We start from the raw sequence: 25410 nt of genomic DNA, 5'->3' as shown, positions 1-25410 counted from the left end.
ATTGAAGGGGGCTGGAATCTGGGTCATGTGCTGCTCTCCAAATTCCCAGAGGAAGGGGGTGCTGTTTTCTAGTTCACACAAAAGGGTTCTAGGAATGAGCAGCTGCTGTGTCCAATTGAGCTGCGTCTCCCCAAGAGATATGCCAGTGTCCTAACCCGAGTGAATTACCTGTGAATTTGTGATCTTCTTTGGAAATGCGGTCTTTGCAGATGTCATCTAGTTAAGACCAGCACATCCTGGAGTAGGCTAGGCTCAAATCCAATATGGCTGGTGTCCTCATAAGAGAAGACACGCCGATGCTGAGGGGAAATGGCTCAGAAGGAGAGAATGGAGGGATGTAGCTAACAGCCAAAGAAGACCCGGGATGACCAGAGATTGGAAAATGTAAGGAAGGACCCTCCCCTTGTCACTAGGGGAACGGTAGTCCTGACCACACTTTTGATTTGGAACTTCTAGCCTCTGGAACTGAGAGAATAAATTTCTTTTAAGCCACCCACCCAATTGGGTGTTTTTTGTTCTTTTCATATAAAGTGATTTGGTTTATTGGCTGCACCGGGTGGCATGTGAGATCTTAGTTCAGCCATCAGGGATAAAACCCATACCCCCTACCTTGGCAGCGTGGAGTTTTAACACTGGACCATGAGGGAAGTTCCCGGAGGTACCTTTCTTCGTATCCATGGGAAGCTAACATATCCTGCTTGACTGCCCCCATATCTCTGACACTGTACACATTTAGTCAATCCTCACTATTAGCAGGTACCCTGCTTGTGAATTCATCTACTTGTTGGAACTTTCGTCTGTTGCCAAAAATCCGTGGAACTTCCACGGACATGCACAGAGTGGCGAAAACGTTGAGTGGCCCAGCAGGCATGTTTCCGACTGAGTGCTGAATAGGTGAGGACGCTCTCCTACTTGAAACCATGCATCCTTTTGCGGGTGTATTCACATTTTGATGCTTTTGCTGACTTCGCTGTTTTAAATAGCCCCCAGGGTTCTTGAGTTCTTAAGCCTAAGGAGGGTAGGATGTGCCTTACAGAGAAAACACCGTGTTACAGAAGCTTCATTCTGGCATGAGTTAATGCTGCTGGCTGTGCGATCAGTGTTAAGAATCAACACTATATATTAAGTGAAGGGTCTTTAAACAGAAAACAAAGTGATGTGTTGAGGGTTTGACAAAAATGTGGATCAGAGGCTGGCCAGAAGCTAGCCCTGTATTTTTCCCAGGAGGGATGGTTACACATTGATGAATTCTATGCTCCGGGAGACCACAGAACTGCACCAGGAATGATACAAAAACACGTGGCTGATTGAGTTTTTCACTGTCTGCCCCCTTCACTAAGAAGTCGGGCCTCCCAGAACAGGCGCTTCCATCATATTCAGCTGCACCCTTATGCCTAGAATAGGACCTGGCCCCCAGCAGGGGCTCACAAATTAATGTGTATTAAGTCCCCACAATCCCCCTCTCCACCCACCTGTCGCCCCAACCCGCAGACTCCAAACAAGTTCCCGAAAATCCCAAAGCAATGCGGGCGGGGGGGCGTCAGTACAGTTTTAAAAAAAGGATCGCTTTTTAATTTACAAGAGTTCTAAATGTACAGAATTCTCCTTTTAAAAAAATCGTTATACACAATAAATACAGTACAAAAAAATTTATCTTACAGTACTAGTTTTGTCTCCAAGATTTCAAAATCTGGCGCGGATGGCTGGCGGCAGGAAGAACAGAGGGGAAGACTGGCTGGGGAAGGGGGTAGAAGGAAGATCCCGGTTTTGTTTGGGAGGTGCTCGGATTTCAGTCGAGGGACTGGAGGCTTTTGAAATCTTTCTCACTCGAGCACATACAGAGGGACATAGGACACGGAGAGGGATACACACACACACACACACACACACGGATGTGACACGGGTGCCCGCAGGCACGCACTGCCAGGTGGGGGGTCCCGGGAGGCAGGCTCACGCCGCCCTTTCCCTGCGTTTCCTGTCTTGGCCTGTGGGGGGCGTTGGAGAGACGCGGACCCTGCCAGCGACGGGTGCAGGGACAGATTGAAGCCATGCGGGCAAACCGGGTACCTGGATGCGTGTGAGCGGTGGGGACCGCCAGGGAGCCCTCCTCCCTGGCCAATGCGCACGTGTCCCTCGGGCGGAGGGGCGGGGCGTGGCTGGAAATGGGAAGAAATAGGAAACGACACACCAGGATTACCCCCTCCTTTGGCAGGGGAGACCTTGTACATTAGAGCCCCCCTCCCCGAAATCCACGACCCCACCCAACCACCCGGATGACAGGAGGTGGGGGGGGACGAGGCCTTTGTGACTCAAATAACTTAGGCAAGAAAAACTCAAGGGGTCCCCGGCTCGTGTACCCCAGGAGGCTGAGGTCAGACGCCCGGCTGTCCCCCTCCCTGCTCCCCGCTGCGTCCCTGCGGAGAAAGGGGACAGGGAAGGGAAGTCCAGCCCAGTGTTATCTGTTCAACGTCCTGGTGCCGAGGCCACCGTTGTGACTGGAGGGCGGGTAGGCCTCCGGCCTGTGCAGGGGTGTCGGGGAGGTGGGCGTGACGGCCGCCGGGGTGGCGTGGGAGTACGGGGGTGCGGGCGTCCGGCCGGGGGCCTGTTGGAGGTTCAAGATGCTGTCGATGGCGCTCTGCAGGTGTTCTGTGAGCGTGTCGTCCTGTGGGCTGTCGCTGGAGAAGCTGGCCTGGTCCACGTCGGGCGACTCGGACTTGCGCCGCTTGGCGGGGGGCAGCGGGGGTGCCTCCCAGCCGGGCTCCCGGCTGCCGCTGCCCTGCCCGGTGCCCGCCGCAGGGTCAGCCGGGCCGGCCTTCAGCATCCGCTGGTACAGCTCGTCCTCCACCGCCGCCAGCTCGCGGATGAGCCCGCTGGTGGCCTCGTCCACTTTGGTGGGCAGCGGGGCCGGGCTGCCGCCCCGGGCTCTGCCCACGGCCGCCGCCGCTGCCCCCTCGGTCACCCCGACACCTGGGGCCTCCACGTTCTCACGGTAGGTCTTGCGGAGGGGTAGACGGGGGCAGTGCGGGGCCGGCTGCGGGGGCTTGCGGTCAGCGGCCGCCGGCGGCGGTGGCGGGTGGTCCACCGTACCGTTCATCTGGCCCGGGGCGGGGGGCGGCGGCGGGGGCCGGGGCGGGGGCTCGGCCGCCTTGAGGGAGGTGGGGGGCGGCGGCGGCGTTTGGTGCACCGGGTCCAAAGCCGTGTTGTGGACGACCTTGCTGAGCCCAGCTTCCTGTTTGATCTTGAGCTTGAGCCCGATGCGGCTCCGGGCCTCGTAGGTCTTAATGGGCGGCCGGTTGCGGGAGGGCATGGGGCCGTCCTCGTCGGCGTCCAGGGAGGAGGCGGCGGAGGACGAGGAGGACGAAGACAGGGAGGACGAGGAGGCCCGCGCCCAGGTCACGGAGGGGGAGCCGCCCACGCCGCCGTGCCGGATCACCAGCTTGGTGGGCAGGTGCAGAGGGGGCTGGGCTGGGGCCCCGGACGCCGAGGACGGAGACGGGCCGTGGCCGGGCAGCCGGTGTCCCTCGGAAGAAGCGGCGACGGGGAGGCCGAGAGTGCGGGAGGAAGACACGTACTCATCTGTAGAAGGGGGCCAAGAAAACCCTGGGGGTTAGCCAAGGCAGGAGGCCCCTGCAGAGCTGAGAGGAGCCGGTGTCCACTGAGTACTGACCATCTGCCGGGCCCGCTAAGCCCTTCACTCACGAGGACACTGCTAGGCAAGACCCTTTCCCCAAGTTCCAAGTCCCCGTAATATGCCAGCAGCCCTGGGCACCGGACAGAGGATACCACCTAACTTCTGCAACCCACTAACTTCTGCTGGCTTCACCCCAGTCCTGGCTCTGCTCTCCCGCTTTTCTGTGCCCCCGGGGGTGGCAGAACGTTCCCTCCCTCCAGGTCCAGGATTGAGGGGGCGAAATGGACACAGGATGATGGGATGAGCAGGAAGCGGAGGTCCACTCTCAGGGCTTTGAGGCTGGGCTCGGGCGCCGCCCAGTGGCAGAGTGAGGGAAAGCGCCGCACCCTGCGGAGGCGGCGGGGACCCGGCTCCCTCCGCTCTCACCTACCTGGCTTCTCCTTGGCCAGCTGCTTGTCTAAGGCCAGCGTGGTCTTTTCCTCTTGAATGAACATTCGGTCGATCATTACCATCTCCGCGGAGGGGCTCACCCTCTGGGGGCAGGGAGGGGGAGAGGCAATTAGATGAGCCAGTGAAGAAGCGAGGTGGAGGAGGGGACGCGGTCGCCAAGGATGGATGGGAACAGATTCCCAACTGTCCTTCTTGTGATCTGATCCCTCCCTCCCTCCCTCCTTGCAGCGGGGGGGTGGGGGTGGGGGAAGGGCAGGGTCCCCCAGGAAGAAAGGTGACAGGCTACCCTACCCGGGACTCCTCCAGCAGCAGGAGGCGGTATTTATTGAGCATGGCCTGGGTGCGTTTCAGCAGCTGCGTGGAGACCGTCTCGAACTCCTCGTCCACTGCGGAGGAAGAGGTCCAGAGACCCAGATGTTGGGGAAGGACCCACAGTCAAGGGCGCCTGCACCCTGTATGGTCCTCACCACCCGCCTCCACACCCAGGGGAGGCCTCACCTTTGTGGTAGTCGTTGGGGGAGGGGAGGGCACCCTGGTAGACATGATAGGGCAGGAGGCGGTGCAGGGCATCCTCGAAGGAGGGGAAGGCCGTCTTGCAGTCAGGGTGCAGGACGGAGCCCTGATGTTTGTGCAAATGCTCCAGGAAGCTGGGAGGGTCGGGGGAAGGACCACACACACAGACAACTCGTGGTGAGGCCAGGAGACGGCAGAACCGGACCCTGAGCCCCCAGGCCACAAGGCAGACAACGAGGAGGGAAGGAACGCTGCAGAAATACGTGTGAACGTGTGCCTGGCCTCCCTCACTGTATCTCAGGGGACAACCAATGGCAGGAAGTGCTATCCTTATGCCCATTTTACAGATGAGGAAACTGAGGCCTGCGAAGATGAAGTCACGGATCCAAAGCAGCTAGAGGCAGCGCTGGGAGTTAGATGCTAGAGCGTGCGACTCACCTTCCATGCAATACCATCTCCTGCCACTTGGGGTCAGCATGTCCCCGCTCTACCTGGAACCCAGCAGCAGGCTTGGGGAGGCGGGCAGGGAGGTTGGGCCCTTGCGTGGTTGGTTAATAAGATCTGCTTTCTCACTGAGCAGTAGACTATCGCCTACTATGTATGGCTGTCTCTCCCACCAGACATGCTTCCTTGTCTGTACCCAGTGCTGAAGGCCAGCAGCCCTCACACACAGTGGATGCGGGACCTGGTCTGTCCAGTGTTTCCAGAGTCCAGCATAGGACTGGGCACCCGATGAGGATCTGACCAACACTCTCAGTGGACGGAGGGCAGGAGAGAGGGACAGAACACGAGCATCCAACACGGACCTGCCCACCCACCCCAACAGCCATCCGTCCAGCCATGCACCTGCCTGGGTAGCGTCCATCTATCCATTCACACTGGCCCCCAGGCATCCCTGCGTCCACCTGAACACACACCCCCCAACCCCCGGACAGGAGACACTGCCTGCCAGCCGGGTCCGAGGCGCTCAGGCTACTGCGGTGACCAAGCCACACCAAATATCCACCCCCGCCCGCTTGAAGCCAGCAGCCTAGCTGCCCCACGAATGCTGCTAACACAGCCACAGGGAATCCTCGTCATTCAGCCTATAATCACTACTATTCCCACCCCTCTCCCTAGAGGGGGAGATGGAGGGGTCAATGACACTTCCCGAACCCACAGCGGGGGACAGTGCCGGGTGAGGAGGCACACGCGGAGCTCACCAGGCTTCTTTGCTGGGCTGAAGCGTGGGGGGTTTCTTCAGGCTGCCCAACTTGCTCTCATACTGTGGGGGAGAGAGAAGCCAGTGAGGGGGGTTTCGCGATGGAGGAGCGTTCCCTTGGCACCTGAGCCTCTCTACGCCCCAGCCTGGGACAAAGATGGGAGGGGCTGATATCACCCGAGATGGGGTCCCGGTCCTAGCTGCAGGATTCCCCACCCAGCACACTCAACCTGCGGGGAAGGCTGGGGCTGGATCCAGGGCTGGGGGGACACAGCAAGGAGAGGGTTACAGGCAGGCTCAAGCCCCAGGCGTCCACCTGGGTCGCCTCCTCCAGCCCCTTCTCAGGCTTGGGTCTCTCAGCTTCCACCTGGTACCTCCCTCCCTGCCCATCAAAAGGCCCACAAATCCCCCCTCATTGTCCAGCACCTGATGGGCACGGCCTCTTTCCTCCCACCCCTGCCAAAATCTCTACCTTGACTTCCCTTGTCCTGCCTATTCTTCCCTTTCAGGCTCTCTTGAATCTTGTCTCTGCCTCAGTCTCCTCCACCTTCCCTGCCTATGCCCCTCTGGCCTGGGTACCACCATCCTAGCTCTCCTCTTGACCACATCCTCCCCTCCCCCCACCCCCATCACCACCTTCTCTTTTCTCTGGCTGCACTGCAAGGCATGTGGGACCTTGGTTCCCCAACCAGGGATTGAACCCATTCCCCCTGTACTGGAAGTGCGGAGTCTTAACCGCCAAGGCAGTCCCTCTGCCATCTCTGACTCAGTGTCTTGCTGGCCACCCTGCCCTGTCCTTCCTTTTAGGGTCTCCCCTCCGCCTGTCCTGAGCCAACACAGTCCCTTCTCCTGCAGCCTCCATCTCTCACCTGCTCATGCCCCCAGTGACCGCCTGGGGTCTCTCTCAGGCCATCTCTCCCATCCTCATTCTGTCGTTTCGGTGTTTGGGGGTGGATCTCGGTTCAACTGTCTTGGTTTCCCACGTGCCCCAGGTTTCAGCCTGGACTGGCCGGATGTCTTACTCCCGACCTGGCTGTGTCTCTGCCCATCTCTACCTCCCTGCCTGCCTGCCGGCCGGCCTCCCCTTCCCCTCCAGCCCCATCACAGTTCCCCAGCAACCAGGCCTGGGCCCTAGCCTGCCACTCTGGGTGCCCCTTACCTGCAGCCCGGAGGACTTCCCTGGCCCAGAAGGGGCGGCCTTGGCCACGGTCAGGGTTGGGAGGTTGCTGGCAAAGGCTTTGCTCTCGGCAGGAAGCAGAGGAGGCAGGCCTGGGGTGGAGGTGTGGGCAGACAGGGCTCAGGGGTCACGGGCACAAAGGCCCCCCCAGAGACCCTGCACCCCCTACTGCTCTGGTTCTTGGGCCTCGGGGGCTATGGCGGCCCCAAAGTGAGTGCGCCTGGAGGGGATCTGGGGAGTACAGCCCGCCCCCCTCCACCGTCCCTGTCCCTGGAGATCTGGGTGACCCTTGGGCTCCGATGCCCACAGTTCTGGCCCACATGTCCTCCCTGTGACTCCCACCCACCTGCTTCGGGCCCCTCCATGGCTCCGTTGCGGGCTCCCTCTCCCCTACCTGCGGTGGCCATGGGCGCTGGGGCGGGGGGATGGCTGGGGGTGGTGGGGGTCCCGGATGGAGCCTGCCCACTGACCAGCACGGAGGCAGTGGGGCTGGCAAGGGGTCCCAGGCTGGCGGAAGACTGTGGGGCGGTGGGGGCCCCCACGGCCTTGCTCTGGAGAATGATCCCAGACGGCACCTGAGGAGGGGGACAGGTGGTTTGGGGCAGGGGAACACGCTAGGAGCAGGGGCAGCCAGGAACCAGGAACGGGGGTGAAGAGAAAGCCAGAAAGCGGGAGGGAATTGGACTGGCAGGGAGGGTGGGGGTGTGGCGTGGGTGGTGGGCTGGCCCCTGCCTCCAATTACCTGGTGAAATCTCTCGAGAAGAGCCTTCGGCTGGGGCAGCGCCGGGAAGGGGGTGGTCACCATCTGGAAGGTCCGAGGAGGCGGTGGGGGGGGCGCTGCGGGCTCAGGGACCAGGTGGAGGGTCGGAGGGGGCGTGGGGGATTTGTGGGGCCCCTGGCTGGGTGGGTACTGCAGCTGGAAGTCAGGCGGCGTGGGGGCTGGCAGCCGGGAGGACGTCTCGGAGGAGGAGGTGGAGGCGACCCCGACAGTGGAGGTGGAGGCCGGAGGGAGGTGGGGGGCGGGGGCCAGTGGCCCCTCCAGGGGCTGGGATGGGGGTCGCAGTGGGGGCTGGGGTGGGCCTGGGGCGGTGGGGGCCGGGGTGCTTGTGGAGGGGGCGCCGCCCAGCTGGTTCTGGATGACAAAGATGCCAGGCAGGGTAGGGGGGACCTGGGGAGGAGGGCAGGGGTGCAGGGCGGGCTCTGAGGGGGGACGGGACAAGCTCTGAGGCTGGGAAGGGGGGCGGGAGTGGGGGCGAGATGGGGGGCGGGACGGGGGCCGGGCCGGGTGAGGGGACGGCAGGTGGGGGCTGTCCCCCAGGGGGGCCTGGTGAGGTAGTGACGGGGAAGAGGAGGGGCCGGGGCCCTTCAGCGGAGCCGCTGCGGGGATCTGGGCAGGGGAGGAGGGAGAGGGGAGGGGGCGGGGGTCAGAACCAACCTTGGCTCCCCTGGCCCCAAGACACTGGGGACCCCGGCCACTCCCGCCCGGAAGCCCTGCCCCCCTTCTTGGCCACCCCTTGTCCTGATCCCCGCCCCCGCCATCCTTCTCACCACTCCACCTCCATCCCCCACCTTGTACCTGCCCCCCATCCCCGACCTGTCCACCTACCTCATTCCCTCAACCTATCCCTTCTCGACCCACCATCTGCCCCCCCAACTCCGTACCTCTGCCTTCTGATCTCCGCCCCTGCCCCCCAGACCCCCCTCCCCCCAGAGGAAGGCGAGCTCTGCAGGCTTTGGGGGCAGCAGCAGAGGAAGCAGTGGCGGCAGGAGCACCACACCAGCTGCCTGCGGCAGGTAGGCAGAGGGGGCCAGGGAGCAGAGCACAGCAGCAAGTGCAGGGGGGTGGGGAGGGTGCCGGGCTGACAGTCCAGCTGACCCAGGAGAACAGACACCAGCAGGGAGACTGCGGCTGCTGCGAACTGGGGGTGGGGGTGGGGGCCAATGGTTGAGGAGGGCACGCTGGGAATGGGGGAGCCGGGGATGAGGATGGAAACCAAGGGTCAAGGTCAGGGTCGAGTCCCCCTGGATGCCAGCACATGAGTTACGAGTCCCCTTCTAAGTGTCCATGACCTGTACCTGTGGGGTCGTGGCTGCATGGCTACCTGGGGGTCGTGGAAACCTACAGGTATGGGTGTGAGTGTGTGTGTGCATGTGTGTGTGTGTGTATCAGGCTTGCATATGCAATCTAAGCACTAGTCTGTAACACGTACACAGTGACCTCACCTAAAACACACCTCAGTCAGGGCATCCTTCTCCCCCTAAAGGTCACCTCTCCAGGAACCTCAAACCTCAGCAGCTGCTATTGAACCACGGGCAACAGCTGGGCACCCAACACTGAACTGGCACTTCTCTGCTCTGGGTCACAGAATCCACCCCACGGAGAGCGCCCACTGACCCAGCGCTTGCGGCTGGGAACGTGTACCCACTCATGGGCTCTCTCCATGGTCCTGAGAGCTGTGATCGTATCTGACCCACTTCACAGATCAGACACTGAGGCCAGGGAACCAAAATGACCCGTCCAAATGATACAAATGAACTTACAACACAGAAAGAGACCCATAGACTTAAAAACCTAACCTACTGTTTCCTGGTTGGGGGGGGCGGTGGTGGGCAGGGGAAAGGAGATAGTTAGGGAGTTTTGGAAGGTCATGTATATACTGCTATATTCAAAATAGATAATCACCAAGGACCTACTGTAGAGCACAGGGAACTCTGCTCAATGATATGTGGCAGCCTGGATGGGAGGGGAGTTTAGGAGAGAATAGATGCATGTACATGTATGGCTGCTCACCTGAAACCATCACTAAATTGTTAATCGGCTATACTCCAATACAAAATAAAAAGTTTAAAGTTCGGAAATAAATAAATAGATATTAAATGAAACAAACAAAACAGAAGAGCGTCGAGTGGACCTGGTAATCTCGCCTGCAGCAATTTGTGATCAGGAATATTCAGGCTCTTGCTCACAGGGCTGGCCACCGTGGGACTATTTACAACAGAGAAAACCAGAGAAGAAAGCTGGTGGGAGCCGCAGGCGAGGAGCTGACGGTGAGGACCAAGGGAGCTGTCCCGCTTGGCACTCTCCCCTCCTAAGCACAGGCTTCAGAGGGCACGATGAAGTGGCAACACAGACCAGATGCTGAGTGAGACAATGACAGCGATCCACAACACGATTGCTAGACGGCTGGCTGCACCGCATTATGGACAGTGAATTTGATAACAGTATTGTCACAATGCTAGAGGCACTGGATCTGATGACTGCGGTGGTTGAGTGAGAGGATGCTCTTATTCTCAAAGACAGAAATAATCAGATCAAAATATGAAGGGGGTGCAGAAGCATGATGTCTGCAATTGACTCTCAAATGATTCAGGAAAAGAAAAAGGGATACATGTTGCGAGGGCCGTGGCTAAAGCTAATGTGGCCAAATATTTACAGTGGTTAAATCTGGGGTGGTCCCCAGCGATCCCTGCCTCCCTGTTTTCAGGCTCCAATCAGGGGTGGCCCCTAGCAATCCCCGCCTCCCTGTTTTCAGGCTCCTCCCACACTGTACCAGGGTTGGTCTCTGCAGCCATAGGAACTCAGCGGAAGTGATCACATGTCACTTCCAAGATTAGGTTATAAAAAAGATTGGCTTCTCTCCTGGGCAGCTCCCTTGCTCTTTTTCTAGTCGATTATGTGCTCAGGGGAAGCCGACTGTGGATCATGTGGGCCGCCCTTCGGGGAGGCCTCGGTTTCTCTCTACGTGGGCCCTCTCCCACCAGCAGCCCTACCAGTGCACCATCTTTGTTGTTATTCTGGCTACGCAGTGCGGTATGCGGAATCTTAGTTCCCTGACCAGGGATCAAACTCTTACCCTCTGCAGCAGACACACAGAGCCTTAACCACTGGGCCACCAGGGAAGTCCCAGGAGTGCAGCATCTTGGAAGCAGACTGTCCAGCCTGGTCGAGCCTTCAGATGACTCAGCCCTGGCTGACACCTTGACTATAATCTCTCAAAAGATCACACACCAGAACCTCCCAGTTAATCTGCTTCCAGATTCCTGATCCTTAGAAATCACGTGAGGTAAGTTAATGTTTGTTGTTTCAAGCTGCTCAGTTTTGGAAGACAGATAATCCGTTACACAGCAACAGATAACTAAAACATCTGCTTAGAGTAAAGAACTCACATGGGTATTATTCCCACATTCTAGTCTTACAACTTTGCTATATGTTTGAAACTAACTAAAAATGAAAAGCTTAAAAATAACCCCCAAATTGAAAAATATTTTTAAAAATTCTCATCCTCAATAAAAATACAGGGACAAATACACACACACTCCCCCCAAACCAAGTCAAGAAGCAAATGACATACTGGGGGAAATAGTGAGAGTCCCTTGGACAGTAAGGAGATCAAACTGGTCAATCCTAAAGGAAATCAACCCTGAATATTCATTGGAAGGACTGATCCTGAAGCTGAAACTCCAATACTTAGGCCACCTAATCTGAAGAACCCATTCATTAGAAAAGACCCTGACGCTGGGAAAGATTAAAGGCAGGAGAAGGGGACGACAGAGGATGAGATGGTGGATGGCATGACTGACTCAACAGACATGTGTTTGAGCAAGCTCTAGGAGATGGTGGAGGACAGGGAAGTCTGGCGTGCTGCAGTCCATGGGGTCGCAAAGAGTCAGACACGAGTTAGTGACTGACCAACAACAGCAGCCTAGACAAAGCTCATCTCTCTCATATAAAAAGAGCCTCTGGAAATCACTAAGAATAACAAGCAGTGAGAAAAATGGGGCAAAGGATATGATCAGACACAGTGTAGAAAAAGAAACACAACAGGCTTAAATAGGTCAAGAGATGCTCAACCTCCCTTGTAATAAGAGAGATGCAGATCAAAGGTGCCCTATGGAGCCAAGTTCAGGCACACATTACAAATAAGTCATATGTCTCACAAAGGCACTCGCACATTGCCTGTGGGAGTCTAAGCTGGCACCATTTGCTACAGCCTCAGAGGAATGCAATTCAGCAGCTGCTGTGCAAATTCTAAGTGCACCTGTGCTTTGATCCAGCAAACAGGCTTCTGGGAAGTGACCAGAGAGACACATGTACACGAAATGACAGATGTTTACTGCAGCTCTATGTGAAGGACCAAAGCCTAGACGTGGTCTAAGCGCATCAGGACAGCACGTCCGAGGATGAAAGCTCATCCAGCCCCATCTACACAAAGGAATACTTCTCCACTGTAACAAAAGGACCAAGGAAACGCCCCACGGGCTACCCAAGAACATGGATAATGTGCTACCTGCTGGGTAGAGAGAAATGTTAACCTATATTTGCACAAGGTTGTATATGCACAGAACTGGAAGAAAATACAAAAAAGTTAAGTGCTGAGGCTATGGGGAGGGGTTGGGAATGCAGGCATGGGGTGGGATACTTCCCCCCATACCTTAAAAATCCTTTTTGGAACTTCCCTGGCTGTCCAGTGGTTAAGCCTCTGGGCTTCCACTGCAGGGGCGCAGGTTCAATCCCTGGTCAGGGAACTAAGATCCCATACACCACAGATAAAAAGAAAAAAAGATTAAAAAAAAAAAAAAAAAAGGTTTTTCATGATTGAACCATGTGAATATACTACCTAATGTCAAAAGGGACAAATGTTTGAAATGGATGAGAAGAAGAAAAGTAAGGCTAAAAGAAGACTTCATACCAAAAATGCTGCCAGCAGCTTCTACACGCTGGTATTTTGGGTGATTTGTTTTTCTTCTTAGTTCTTTTCTGTATTTTTTAAATCCTCTAGAGAAGCATGAAATTATTTTTATAATTACATTTTTTTTTTAAAGCTCCCACATGAGTGGACTGTTTACTGAGAGATTCCAACTGCCTGTGGGGAGATGGGAAGATGTTAAGATGTTCGAGTCAAGCAGAATTTGAGAGACGCACAGGAGTGGGGGGGCATGCATCTTCCCACATGGCAGGCAATGAGCGGGTCGCTGATCTGGGGTTGAGGAAGCTGACAGAGGCCTTTACCAGCAGGAACCTCATGAAGGAGCAGCTGGATTGGTCCATAACGTGCTTGGGCAGTGCGTACTGCCAACCCTCCACATCCACGGGGGCTCACCCCATCAGATACCAAAATCCAGGGATGCTCAAGTCCTTTATACCCATGGTGCAGTATTTGCATATAACCTACACACAACCATTCACATATTTCAAATCACCTCTAGATTACCTATGATGGAGAAGGCAATGGCAACCCACTCCAGTACTCTTGCCTGGAAAATCTCATGGATGGAGGAGCCTGGTGGGCTGCAGTCCATGGGGTCGTGAAGAGTCGGACATGACTGAGCGACTTCACTTTCACGCACAGGAGAAGGAAATGGCAACCCACTCCAGTGTTCTTGCCTGGAGAATTTCAGGGGTGGTGGAGCCTGGTGGGCTGCCATCTATGGGGTCGCACAGAGTCGGACACGACTGAAGCAACTTAGCAGCAGCAGCAGCAGATTACCTACGATACCTAATAAATGGCGCTAGTGGTAAAGAACCCACCTGCCCATGCCAGAAACATAAGTGACGTGCATTCAATCCCTGGGTTGGGAAGATCCCCTGGAGGAGGGCATGGCTACCCACTCCAGTATTCTTGCCTGAAGAATCCCATGGACAGAGGGGCCTGGCGGGCTACAGTCTATGGGGTCGCAAAGAGTCAGACATGACTGACGTGACTTAGCACGCATGCACACACGCACAATGTCAATGCTATGGAAGTAGTTGTCTGCATATTCACATGGTGCTTTTTGGAACTTTCTGGAATATTTTTCCCCGAATATTTTCCATCCACTGGTGGTTGAATCCAGCGGAGCAGAATCTGCAGATTCGGAGGGCCGACTGGATACCCTCTGATGCAGCAATTCTATTTCTAGACATTCACCCTATGGGCATTCTCACGCACGAGCAAAGTCCGGTATAAGAGTATGTATGTATGGGAATGTTCGTTAGCGATTCCATGGGACTGGATACCTTAAGTGTTCACCAATACGGGACTGAATAAGTGAAGTCTTGCACATCTACAAAATAATAAAATAAAGATCTCAAAACGTCTGGCAGACTAAGGCCCAGAAGCCAAAGGTGGCCTGCCACCCGCTTGGCCCGACCATTTTGGACAGCCCGCAAGCTAAGAATAGTTTTTACGTTTTTAAATGGTTGAAAACAAGTCAGAAGAAGAAGAATATTCTTTGACTCTGATAGGAGATTCAAATTTCAGTGTGCATAAGTAAGGCTTTATGGGAGCCCACCCACGCTCATTCATTTATCTAGAGCCATTTCTAGGCTATAGTGACAGTCCCGCAAAGCCCAAAACATTTACTACTGGCCCTTCATGGAAAATTCGCCGGGCTTCTTTCTCACACTCCAGGACTTTCGACATGTCGGTCCTGTTGAAGCACGTTACATACACTAATTCATTTATTCCTCACAACAGCCACTGTCCTCATACCCATTTGTCAGTTCAGGAAGTTGAGGCCCAGGGAGGTTAAGGGGCTTGGGGGAGGCTTCATCTTGGTACTGATGGTCACCCAAGGAGCGAGTCCAGACAAGCACCTGCAGGTATGTGGCGCTGAAGTGGTAGATCACATACGTGCCTTGCCCTGCTCTCAACCACAGCACTCAGAAGGGCTCCTACCAGCCCCGAGCTCCAGCTGAGGATGGAAGGCTCGCAGAGGGGACTGCCCTTGCCCCAGGGACCCAGGCCCATGTCTGACCACCCAAAAACAGTACTTTCAACCTGAGTCTCTCCTAGTCCAGGTGGCCCCTGGCCCCTGCCCTTCCTTCCTGTATAGAGATGACCAGAGGAAATCTTGGCCCCTGTCCCTCTGGACTGACCCGCGCTTGATGCCACAAACACAACAGCTAAAACAATCATCTGTTGTTGAGTCGCTAAGCCACGTCCAACTCTTTTGTGATCCCCATGGACCGAAGCCCGCCAGGTTCCTCTCTATCCACGGGATTTCCCGGACAAGAATACTGGAGTTGGTTGCCATTTCCTTCATCAGAGGCTCTTCCTGACCTAGGGATCGAACTCGCCTCTCCTGCAGTGGCAGGCAGGTTCTTTACCACTGAGCCACCTAGGAAGTCCCCAAGTAATAATAACAATAGCAAATATTTTTGGACTGTTTACTCTGTGCAAAGCACATAGCAACTCGGTTACTCGTCCTAGTAGACGTATAAAGCAACTACTATCCCCATCTTCCAGGTGAGGAAACTGAGGTTCAGCAGTTACAGGGACTTGCCCAGGGTTAGCACAAGGCCTGGCACATACTTAGCGCTCTCTTTTCCCTAAACAACAGTTGATGGAATGAAGAAGCTGGTTGCTTCCAGTTACATGGTGAGTAGCAGAGCCTGAGAGTGAAATCATGGCTATTGACGGGCAAAGTCCAGCTGATTTTCTGCCTGCATGGCCCTCACTCATCTTATTTCCTCCTCTTTCTGCCTGTCCTAATCTATCTACCCATGGATCCTTTTTGAACAAGTGCAACATCTGTCCCTCCAGAATAAAAGGGGCCCATCCCAACCTCTCATATGCTGATGTGCTAATGACTCATATGAGACAAAGTCTATTTCTCTCATATGTAAAGAGTTTCTACAAACCAACAAGAAAATGACCAGCAATTCAAATTTGAAAATGGCCAAGTGTATCAACAGATAATTCCACAGAAAACACAAATAACTCTAAATCTATAAAAATCTGCCCAGCCTCATTTACAGTAAAAGAAATACAAATTAAAACAGAAGAAGACACTGTTTTTCACTTACCCAAGTGGCCAAGTTCAATATCACTTGAGGGTGGGGGCAAACAACCAGAGATCATATACTGATCAACCACAGATAATCCATTAAACCAATTTATACTCTACAGGGAGCAGTTTGGCAGTATCTGTCACAATTACAAATGCATATGCTCTCAGACCTAGCGATGTCCTTTTAGAATGTATCCAACAAAGAGACATATGTACAGAGTTGTACTTTGCAGCCTTGCTCATCCGACAGCTAAAGACCAAAAGTGACCTAAATTCCCGACAACAATATCTGGTTACATAAAGGGCACCCCCACACAATGGAGTACTATGCGATCGTGTAAAAGAATGGAGTACAGTCTCCAAGATGAACCTCTAAATGATAAACGGTGCAGAATGCATGTAGAGTACTGCTTTTGTTTTCGTAAAAATGGAAGGAAAAGAACCCTGTTGTCTTTTTGTTTGCCCCTTCGTAGGAAAGGAGTGGAAGAAACCCTCTTGGGGAGGGAAAGCCAGGCTCGGATCTAGACCTCTTGGTGTCTTCCTCAAAATGTGAGATACTTATCCAGACAGGGAAATGATCATTCTAGGACCTAACCATGTGTCCCTGACTAGAGTGTGGTCTCAAGCATCCACGGCCGTCAGGAGACCCTCAGGAAGCATCTGGGGAGCCAAGGAGAGCACCGCTTCCCAAGCCAGCGAGACAGAGAGGCAGGCAGGGCAGCCAGAGAGCGTGTGGAGAGGGTGGGGAGGAGGGGCGAGGGGCAGGGCTGGTCTGCGCTGGGACAGAGGCTGCTGGGGTTCGTCTACCTGGGGGGCCGGCGCCGGGGAGGCCTGGCTGTCGGGGGCCTGAGGGCCAAGGCCAGCTCCTTTGGCGACAGGGGTGGTCGGGGCTGGGTCTTGGGCGGGAGGCGGGGCGCTGACTATGACCGAGGCGGGCACGGAGAGGTGGGGGCCCTCTGTGGAGAGGGGCTGCTGGCTCCTCTCCTGCAACGGGCAGCCCACAGCCGGTCAGAGGCCACCCCCACACACCCAAGGCCTCTACACCCCAACTCCCTGCCCCCACGGGTGCTCCGGAGAAGGGGGTAGTGGGAACCAGTTAAAGGACACCCAGAGGCTAGACACCTAAGTCAGGGGATTGGGAGCCCCCAGAGTCCAGGGGGCTTGACCTGGGGTAGCTCAGTCCCCTTGGTTCCATGAGTCATCTTCCGGCTCCACCCCAGCATCCATCTCTCCCGCCCCGTCTGTCTGTCTGTCTGTCTGTCTGTGTCTCACCTGCTCTCTCTCTTGGACCCTTCTCCAACCCTCCAGCAAGAGGGCCGCCTCTCTGTCCCTCCCCTCGTCTGTCTGTCTTGGTGTCAGTCAGCTGGGCCCTGTCGCCCCGGGACCACCTCCTCGGTGACCTGGGGCAGGGGTGGCAACTCTGGGCACCCTTCCTAGCCCCCGGGCCCCCCCCACCCACTTGCTGCTTCAACTGCATTTGGTTCCAGCTCTGGGCCCCCTCTCCACATAGGCCCCTTCCCCTGCCCTGGCGGCCTTGGTTACCTGGGGCAGAAACATCTGCAGGGAGTCCTGAGTGAGGACGGCCGTGGGGGCAGCAGAGGGTGGCTGCCCCAGGACAATCTTCTCCGGGCTGGACGCCAGGCCAGGGCTGGGCTGTGGGGTGGTGGCCTGAGCTGGGGCGGCAGCCTGTGGGGTAGGGGCCTGTGGTGGCGGCGGCGGCTGCTGTTGCTGCTGCGGCTGCTGGAGGCCCAGAGGCAGTGGGGTGCTGACCGTGGGGGGCGCCTGGGGCGCTGTCTGCACTGTGAGGACAGGCGTAGCCTCCCCACCAGCGGCGGGGGTGCCGGGCTGCACCAGACCGTCGGGGGTGTTGAGCATGGCCACGGCGCTGGGGGGCAGGGTGACCCCCTGGAGGACAGTGGTGGCGGCTGGCCCGGCGGCGGCCGGCTGGCTCTGCGTGGGCAGGCTGCCGGCGGCCAGCGACACGGGCATCTGGAAGAGTGCCGGCTGGCCCACCTGGATGGGGGCGGCCGAGAGAATGTGGGCAGCGCTGTGGGCCCCTGAGTGGGGGGCCAGCACGGGGCCCAGGCTCAGCGGGCCCGCCAGGTTCTGGTTGGTGAGGATGGGGTTGGCGATGAGCTGTCCGCCCGCGTGGGGGGCCGCGGCTGCCAGGATCTGCCCGCCCACGTTGGCTGGCAGGGCTGAGAGTGGCTGAGGGAGCTGGACCGCCGACGTGCCAGGCAGCAGGAACTGGTTCTGGCCCGGAAGCATGTGCTGGGCGGGGATGACGATGCTGCTGCCTTGGTTCAGGAGGTGCACGCTCATGGGCTTGCTCAGGGTCCCGGGGGGCTGTGGGGGGGCCGCCCCCGTGGTGGTGGCCGGAGGCGGCTTGAAGACGTTGGCCTGCAGGGCGGGCGCCGGGAAGCCCGACAGCACCACGTTCTGGCCGGCCTTGCCCGCCGCCATGAAAGTCAGGTTCTGGGGAGCCTTGGGTGGCTGCGGGAGGCCCCCAGCCTCGCCCTGGATGGTGAGCGTGGCGCCCGCGGGGGCGAACGGCTTGGGAGTCAGCTGGTAGAGCTTGGGGGGCAGCACGCCGGCAGGCTTGGGCTGGATGGGTGTGGGCGTGCGGTGCAGAATGACGTTGGGCGCTTGAACCAGCGGCGACGTGCCCAGGCCGGGGGCCACCGCCAGCGGCTGTCCTGAGGGCGCCCCACTGGCCGCCGCCGGGGCGGCTCCCGCCCCTCCGAACACTGAGTTCCCATTGAGTGTGGTGGCCACGGCGGCGGGGAGGTTCTTCTGGAGGACCAGGCCGGCCCCCTGGGGTGAGACGCCAGCAGATGCCAGGGTCACTGGCTCCGAAGGGCCGGCCGCTGAGGCCAGGTAGCCGCTGACAGGCACCTGCTTGGCCAGGAGCTGGGAGGTGGGTGGGTTGAGTGCCATGACAGGCTGGCCCACCACCTGGATGGGGGCCAGGCCGAGCGTGGCTGCTGCGGCACCCCCGGGGCTGCCATTTGGCAGGCCCTGGAGGCCTGGGATGGGCTGCAGAGTCACGTTGCCCAGGCCCACAGGCTGCAGGAAGGGCTGGACGCTCAAGGCTTTGCTGACCACGTCCTGGGGCGGCACCAGGGCCTGGTGGGTCAGCACGGTGGGTGGGGCCTGGAGCCCCAGCAGGTCAGCGCCCCCCGAGAAGAGCGCCTGGGGTCCCGTGGCCACGGCAGCAGCCCCTCCGGCCCCCGCTGGGCCAGCCCCGCCGTCCGCGGGCTGCAGGGTGGGCAGCTGGAAGGGGCCCAGGTCCAGCTCAGCCTCAGCCTCGAGTGTCTGCTCGGTGATGTTGGCCTCCTGGAGGCTCTGCTGGAGAATGTCGCAGGGCTGGTCGGCGCCCCCCGCGCCCCCGCCGCCGCCCCCGGCCGCGGGCGAGTCCAGGATGTCATCTTCCAGGAAGTCGAGGTCCACGCTGGGGGCCGGCTGGCTGGGCTCTGGGTTCAAGTGGTTGCCAGAGGCTTCTTGCACGTGGAGCTGGAGGCCAGGGAAGGTGGGGGAGGAGAGAGCCCAGGTTAGCAAGGGGCCGGGCCCAGGACACAGCTGAAGCCAAGGGTACCTGATGTCAGGGCAGCAGGGACAGAAAGAACCTTCTACAAGAAGTGGCTGGACCCGAGTTCAAATCCCAGCTTCGCCAGGGCTGAGCTGGGCACCCCAGGACTGGTTTAATCCAGCCTGTTTTTTCCCCCATCTGTGCACATCAGCAGAATGTAACAAAAACCATTTTCTAAACAGCCATACAGGCCCATGAGGCTTATCTGCAATTCCAAAACCCCAAAGGCTCTGAAAACCACAAATGTTTTGAGAACTTTAGGCTGGAAAGCCCTGACCGGAATGCAACTGATGCTCAGAGGGAAAGGCGTTATTCAGCCACGTAACAGGACTCGCCTTCAATGTGACCACAGAAAAGTGAGTGTGTCACATTACATGCAGCACACATGTAGCCAGCATTGCCTTTCCAGCATCTGAAAAACCCTGAATCCCACAAGCCTGGCCCCAAAGGTTTTGGATCAAAGATCATGGTTCTGTTAAGCGCAGGAGCAGCAGCAGCCTTACCCAGTGCCAAGCGCACTGTGAGTTTGAGGTTTCTTAAGTGCTTTCTGGATGGTGATCCAGGTCACGAATGTACAATCAATACATGTATGCATTTTCGAGCAAATATTCCATAAGTAATGAGTATGCTAGCAGCATGGAATACCCACTGATAATGGGTCAAAACTGTTGTTAAAAAGATTCTGAGTTCATTCCACGTGGACGGCTCAGAGCAGTACCTGGCACCCGAGAAACACCATCTATCACTCCTGCTGGCATTATTATTACTGTCTAGGTCGCTGCTGTTAGTAACAGCCCAGGGAGGTGGGCACTGCTCCCTCCTTGCCCCCTACACTGGGAGGGGGTCATCCCGCTGCCAAGCAGGGGGCATTGCCTGGTGAGACAGGCTCCGGCTCAGCCCCCAACCAAAGACCAGGGGGTTCTGAGCTCCTAACTGCTAAATGGCTATAACCAAACCTGCCTCCTAGGATGGTTGTGACATTTACTGACATCATGCACGTGAGGTGCTAAGAACCTGACCAGGGTCCTTACAGGTCAAATTAAGACAGGGCGGCATGGATAAGAATAGCACATACTCTAACCGATCTATAAGTGTAATAACATGAAAGTACTATTATTTGCTGGGTTCTGGATTTAGGCATGTATATTACGCCAGATCAATTGTTTGGAATGTGTTATTATGGTGGTTGTGAGGATTAAATGAAAATTACCGTAAAGGGTCTAGCATATGATAAGTGTTCTGTAAATGACAGTTACGAAGACGAAGAAGGGGGAGGGAGGAGGAACAAGGAGTGGGCGGGGTAGGGAGAGAAGAGGGGAAGGGAGAGGCCACAGAAGGGGAAGAGGAGGGACGGGCCTGGCACACAGGAGGTGCTCAATAATATAGATGCCCACTGCGAGCCCCACTTTGGGCTTTGCTCATCATCCCTGCTCTCATTTTCCATGCGGAGACGGAGGTCTGTATCAGTGGATCCTCTTCCCCAGGTCACCTTCTAGCCACGGCTGAGCTAGGACAGGACCCCCAAGACGCCCCCATCCCCACTCCTCAGGAGCCAGCCTCAGCCTCCATGCCAGCGCTGTAGCAGCTGATCCCTAAGGCCAGGGACCCCGGAACCGCACCTCCTTCTCTGAGGCACAGCCTGGGGGTAGGGGAGGTATCTGGCAGCCTTGGCCTCACCTGCACCCCACTCTGCTCTCAGTGACCACACCCCAGCCTCCCACCCCCAGAGCAAAGTGCCTCAGGGAATGAGTGAGACGCCCTCCAACCCTCCCCCAAGGGCTGCTCCACGGGCGTTCTGCCCACCACCCTCCCCGAGCCCCCGCAGCCACTTACCCCGGGACCTTCATAGAAGGCATTTTGGGCCTCCCCGGGATTATCCAGGAGGTCATCACTGTCGAGCTGCAACAAGACCCGCCCCCACCCAAGGTCAATGGTCAGCTGGGCAGTGGGCCGGCCCACATGCTAGAACAAAAACCAATTTCGGGTTACATGGGCACAAAGACAAAGACGAGGTTGGGGGGGTGCAGGGGGTGGGGGAGGCTCGAGGGGTACGGGAAACTCCACCTCCAGAAAAGAGGCCCCAAAGAAAGGGGCTTGGCTGCAAGGTTAAATCCTAAGGAGCCCCCAGCACCGCATCCGAGGCTCCCCGACATGCCTGCCTGGAACTCTCTAGAATCCTGCCTCCGCACCTTCACCCAAGTAGCACCCCTGGCCCTTTGCCCTCTGCCTCCTTGGTAACACACCCTGCAGGGCCTGTCACACGTGCCTCCTCCTCCCGACGCGTGCCTCCTCCTCCCCACACGTGCCCGTCTGTCCCTTCCTATGAAATCAGCCCTTCCTCTGCACAGCCGCGCTCCCTGGGCAACAGATGTGTGAGCTGCTCCCATGTCTGGGAGGGCAGCGACCGGTCTCATTCCAGGAGTTATCATCAATGCCGAGAACAGGCCTTAAGCGCCCACTGTCTGTCCACAGCCAAGCTCCCCAGTTTCTAGCTGATCCCCTTCTAGAACCCTAGACTGGTATGGGGTAGGCCAAAAAGTTCATTTGGGTTTTCTCATCACATTTTACAGAAACACCCAAACCAACTTTTTTTGGCCAATTCAATACATCCAACAGCTGCCCTCAGACTTCTGGGATCTGCCCCAAACTCCCAGTCTCAGGGAATGGCACAACCCATTTGGTTGCTCAGGTCAAGTCCAGGAGGCAGTCTGGACACTATTTCACCATCTAATCCACCCTCAAGTCAAGTGACACTGCCTTCCAGGCCAGCCCCAAAGTCAGCACCTGCCACCTCCTGCAACACCTGCCTTGGGGCCCAGGCCGCCGTCCTCCCATTGCACTTGCCTCTGCTCCGCAAATTATTCGATACATGCCCTTGAGGAGTGGAGCTCTTTTCCCTCCCTGAGAGTGTGGGTGGGCATGGTGACTCGCTTCCAGTGAATGCAGTGTGACTTCGGAGACTAGGTCATAAGAGGCACTCAGCTTCCTCTGGGTCACTTGCTTGGGCAAACCAGCTGCCACGTCATGAGGATGCTCAAGCAATCCTCTGGAGAGGCCCACGTGGCGAGGAGCTGAGGCCTCCAGCCAACAGCCACAGGAGTGAGTCACTCACTGTGGAAGCAGGCCCCCCCCAGCCCCAGGCAAGCCCTCAGATGACAATGGTTCCAACCAACATCCTGAATGCTACTCAGGGGAGACTCCAAGATAGACCCCCAGCTAGACTGCTCGCCCATTCCCAATCCCCAGAAACTGAGAGCTCTAACAAATGTTATTAGAAGTCATTAGAAGCCACACCGTGTTAGGATAACTTGTTATACAGCCGTAGGTAACTGATACAACCCCTTGTGGCTCAACAGACGTCCCCTCTTCCCCGCTTTGTTCGCCTCTCTGGAGTGCAAATAGAATATGCCATGTGGCTGCTTAATAACCTGTCGGAGCTGCCTGTCACATTCAGAATAAAGTCCAAGCTCCCCAGTCAAGCTCCTCTAGGCTCTGCATGACCTAGGGATTTTTGTCCACCCCAGTCCTGCCTCCTACTAGTCTACCTTTCTTCCTGGCCCCACTGGCCTCCTTTCTGTTCCTGGAACGGGTCAGACTTTCCCGCCTTCCCACCCGCTCTCCCCCTGGTCAGAGCACAGTGGGCGCCTCCCTTTGGTCCTTCAGGTTCACCCTCAATGTTCACCCTCTGCCCACTGCAGGTAAAGGAGCCCCTGCCCTCGCCCCCCGCCTCCCATTTATTTTCTTTGGATCCTCTCTTGTGGTGCAAAAGTGATGTTGCTATTTCTTCTGCTGCCCGGCGTGGTGCTTTCCACCACTGCCTTTATTAGTCACTGGTTGCTTGTTTACCCAGGAAATGTGTATGGCGTGAGGGCAGGGATTTGCCGTCTCTTTCCCTCTTCGCCGTGAGCTTGGGGCCTGGCTCCTGGAAGGCAGATGTCTACTCAGTGTGGTGGTGGGGGGGGGGCTTGACCTGCTGCCCTGCACCCTGCTGCCCTGGGGGATGCCTCACCCTGCCCAGCACTCACCTTCTCGGATCCATGTAAGAAGTCGTTGAGGGCCTGAGGGTCACTGAAAGAGAGAAGGGGAGAGACACTTGAGGAGATGAGGGACAGGGGAGGGGAGGGAGAGTGAGGGGGGAGGGGGGGACGGGAAGCCCACTACTCACCAAATCACGTCTAGTAAGCATCTCCCATCCTCATCATCCATCGCCACTGGACAGGGGCGGGAAGAGGGCGACAGGTTAGACAGCGGCAGCAGGCCAGGACTCTCCCCGCAAGGACCATTCCCTGGGGGCCCAGACCCCTGGAGTCTGTGGGCATGGGTGGGGGGTGCAAGGCAGGGCCCTCCCCACCAGCGGCTCTGACCAGAGAGACACGGCTGCCTTTTCCTCCTCCCTCTGATCCCCCAGCATCTGGTGATAACGATGATGACGTCAGTCCTGACTAAGTGAGCCCTGATCATGTGCGAGCCCGTGCTAAGTGCTTCACACACGCTAACTCGATGAATCCCCAGGGAATCCCTCGAGGTGGGTCTTGCCGCCCCTTAGCTTCGCAGAGGAGTTAATGCAAGAGCAGAGGCTGTGGCTCTCCGTCTCCCAGCTAGCAGAGGTCTGGCCCCCCGAGCCTGTGCTCTGCCTCCTGAGGGCAGGGCTGGCCCAGAGCGGGCGTGGGGGGGCTTGTCCTACACGTGACCGGGTTGGGGGGAAGGCATTAAGGGGCCCAGCTTCTGGGCCCCCGTGGAAGACACATGCAGTGCGGCTCTCACGGAGGGAAAGAGAGGGAGAAGGACCCGGAGGGTAGGCGCTTGGCGTCAGAGCAGCCGCCAGAGCTGGGCCGAGCCCGTCAATAGTGATGAGGATGAGGACGGCTAACATTTGGCCCGTGCTTATCACGTGCCCGCCAGGCACTGTCCCATGCGTTTCACTAATGTTAGTCCCCATGGGGAAGGGTGCTGTGTGTCCCATTCTATAGCGAGAAAACAAGTTCTCTGTGTCTGCCCATCCACTCACCCCCAGCCCTCACCCAACCTCCCATTGCTCCAAACATCCCACCAGGCTTCCAAGCACCCATCTCGCCAAACTTCCGCCTCATGGTCCATCTCTCCTGTCTTCCAAACACATCCAACTGATCCATCCTTCCATCTGCCCACACATCCTTCCCTCCCAACGAGAAATCACACACAACCCCAGCCCAGAGCCATGGACTTCTTACTTTCTTTCTTTTTTTTTTTTTTTGGTAGGGAGAGCAGGAGTGGTCCTGAACTCACTGAGGAGGATCTACCCCTCCCTCCACCTCAAAACACACAAAATCTCACTTGCGCCCTCAGCTGGGTCACTCCGACAGTATCCTCTAAACTTCCCAATCGCCACCCCAACCCCCAGTAACCTCAACGGCTCTGTGACATAGCCTCGGGAGGAATCACGCATTGCTAGTTCAGGGTTTTCTCTGAACTGTGCTTTGGAGGGTCTGATGAAAGCAAAAAGACCCTCTGGTCAGAAACACGCATGTGGGCCAGAAATGTTACACGTGTGCACACACATATGCACACACGTACACACTTCACGGGCCCCAGGTTACAAGGCCAGTCTAGAACAGAAATGCCCATCTTCAGGGCCTCACACGCCAATCGCCCTCCCCTCCAGAGCTGGCCCTGGGCACCGACCCCAGAGAGGCCCTTCCCTTCCGAGACTCTGGCTGCACCGGGCGCTGGTGACAACATACCCTCTCTGGCTTCACATCCCCACCCCCACCCACGCTTCCTTCTTCCCAAGTCACCAGCTCCGTGGGCGACGAGCCCCTGCCCTTCCCAACCAGCCCACAGTGGGCAAGGCCTGGCCAGGGAGCAACCTGGCAAGATCTGCAGAGCACGTGGAGAAGAGGGGGATGTGGGAGGGAGATCCTGCCTTGCCTGTAGATGGCGAGGAGGCAGGGGGCTGGCCCAAATGACCCCGGGGCCCCAGGTTGGAAAGGGTGGGGCTGAAGGTTGCAGCTAAGTCAAGGAGGACTGTCCCTTCCAGGCAGGTGGATGGAGGAGGTGGGGGACCACAGCCCCTCTGGGAATGAGCTGACGCTTGGCTG

The 25410-nt window shown here is 57.3% G+C and overlaps 1 protein-coding gene across 7 annotated transcripts in view; it reads right to left on the bottom strand.

Annotated features, from left to right (window-relative positions):
- Positions 1 to 1544: 1544 nt before the first annotated feature.
- BICRA (BRD4 interacting chromatin remodeling complex associated protein) overlaps positions 1545 to 25410 on the bottom strand; it is a 75619-nt gene continuing 51753 nt past the window's right edge. For 5 of the 7 annotated variants that reach the window (XM_061388824.1, XM_061388823.1, XM_061388825.1 and 2 more), the window contains 14 exons: positions 23499 to 23544; positions 23359 to 23401; positions 23180 to 23255; positions 21167 to 21232; positions 17287 to 19257; positions 16552 to 16728; positions 7715 to 8359; positions 7367 to 7547; positions 6955 to 7064; positions 5797 to 5858; positions 4580 to 4728; positions 4373 to 4467; positions 4062 to 4164; positions 1545 to 3576 (listed from right to left, as the gene is read on the bottom strand). In XM_061388824.1, coding sequence (XP_061244808.1) covers positions 2456 to 3576; positions 4062 to 4164; positions 4373 to 4467; positions 4580 to 4728; positions 5797 to 5858; positions 6955 to 7064; positions 7367 to 7547; positions 7715 to 8359; positions 16552 to 16728; positions 17287 to 19257; positions 21167 to 21232; positions 23180 to 23255; positions 23359 to 23372 — 4770 coding nt within the window. In that variant the 5' untranslated portion in view covers positions 23373 to 23401; positions 23499 to 23544 and the 3' untranslated portion in view covers positions 1545 to 2455. The remainder of the gene's footprint in view (positions 3577 to 4061; positions 4165 to 4372; positions 4468 to 4579; positions 4729 to 5796; positions 5859 to 6954; positions 7065 to 7366; positions 7548 to 7714; positions 8360 to 16551; positions 16729 to 17286; positions 19258 to 21166; positions 21233 to 23179; positions 23256 to 23358; positions 23402 to 23498; positions 23545 to 25410) is intronic. The other 2 variants (XM_061388828.1, XM_061388827.1) reach the window with 2 other exon arrangements.

The sequence above is a fragment of the Bos javanicus genome, chromosome 18 (genome assembly GCF_032452875.1).
Source record: "Bos javanicus breed banteng chromosome 18, ARS-OSU_banteng_1.0, whole genome shotgun sequence".
Lineage (NCBI taxonomy): Eukaryota > Metazoa > Chordata > Mammalia > Artiodactyla > Bovidae > Bos > Bos javanicus.
This window is presented reverse-complemented; position numbering and strand designations above follow the sequence as displayed.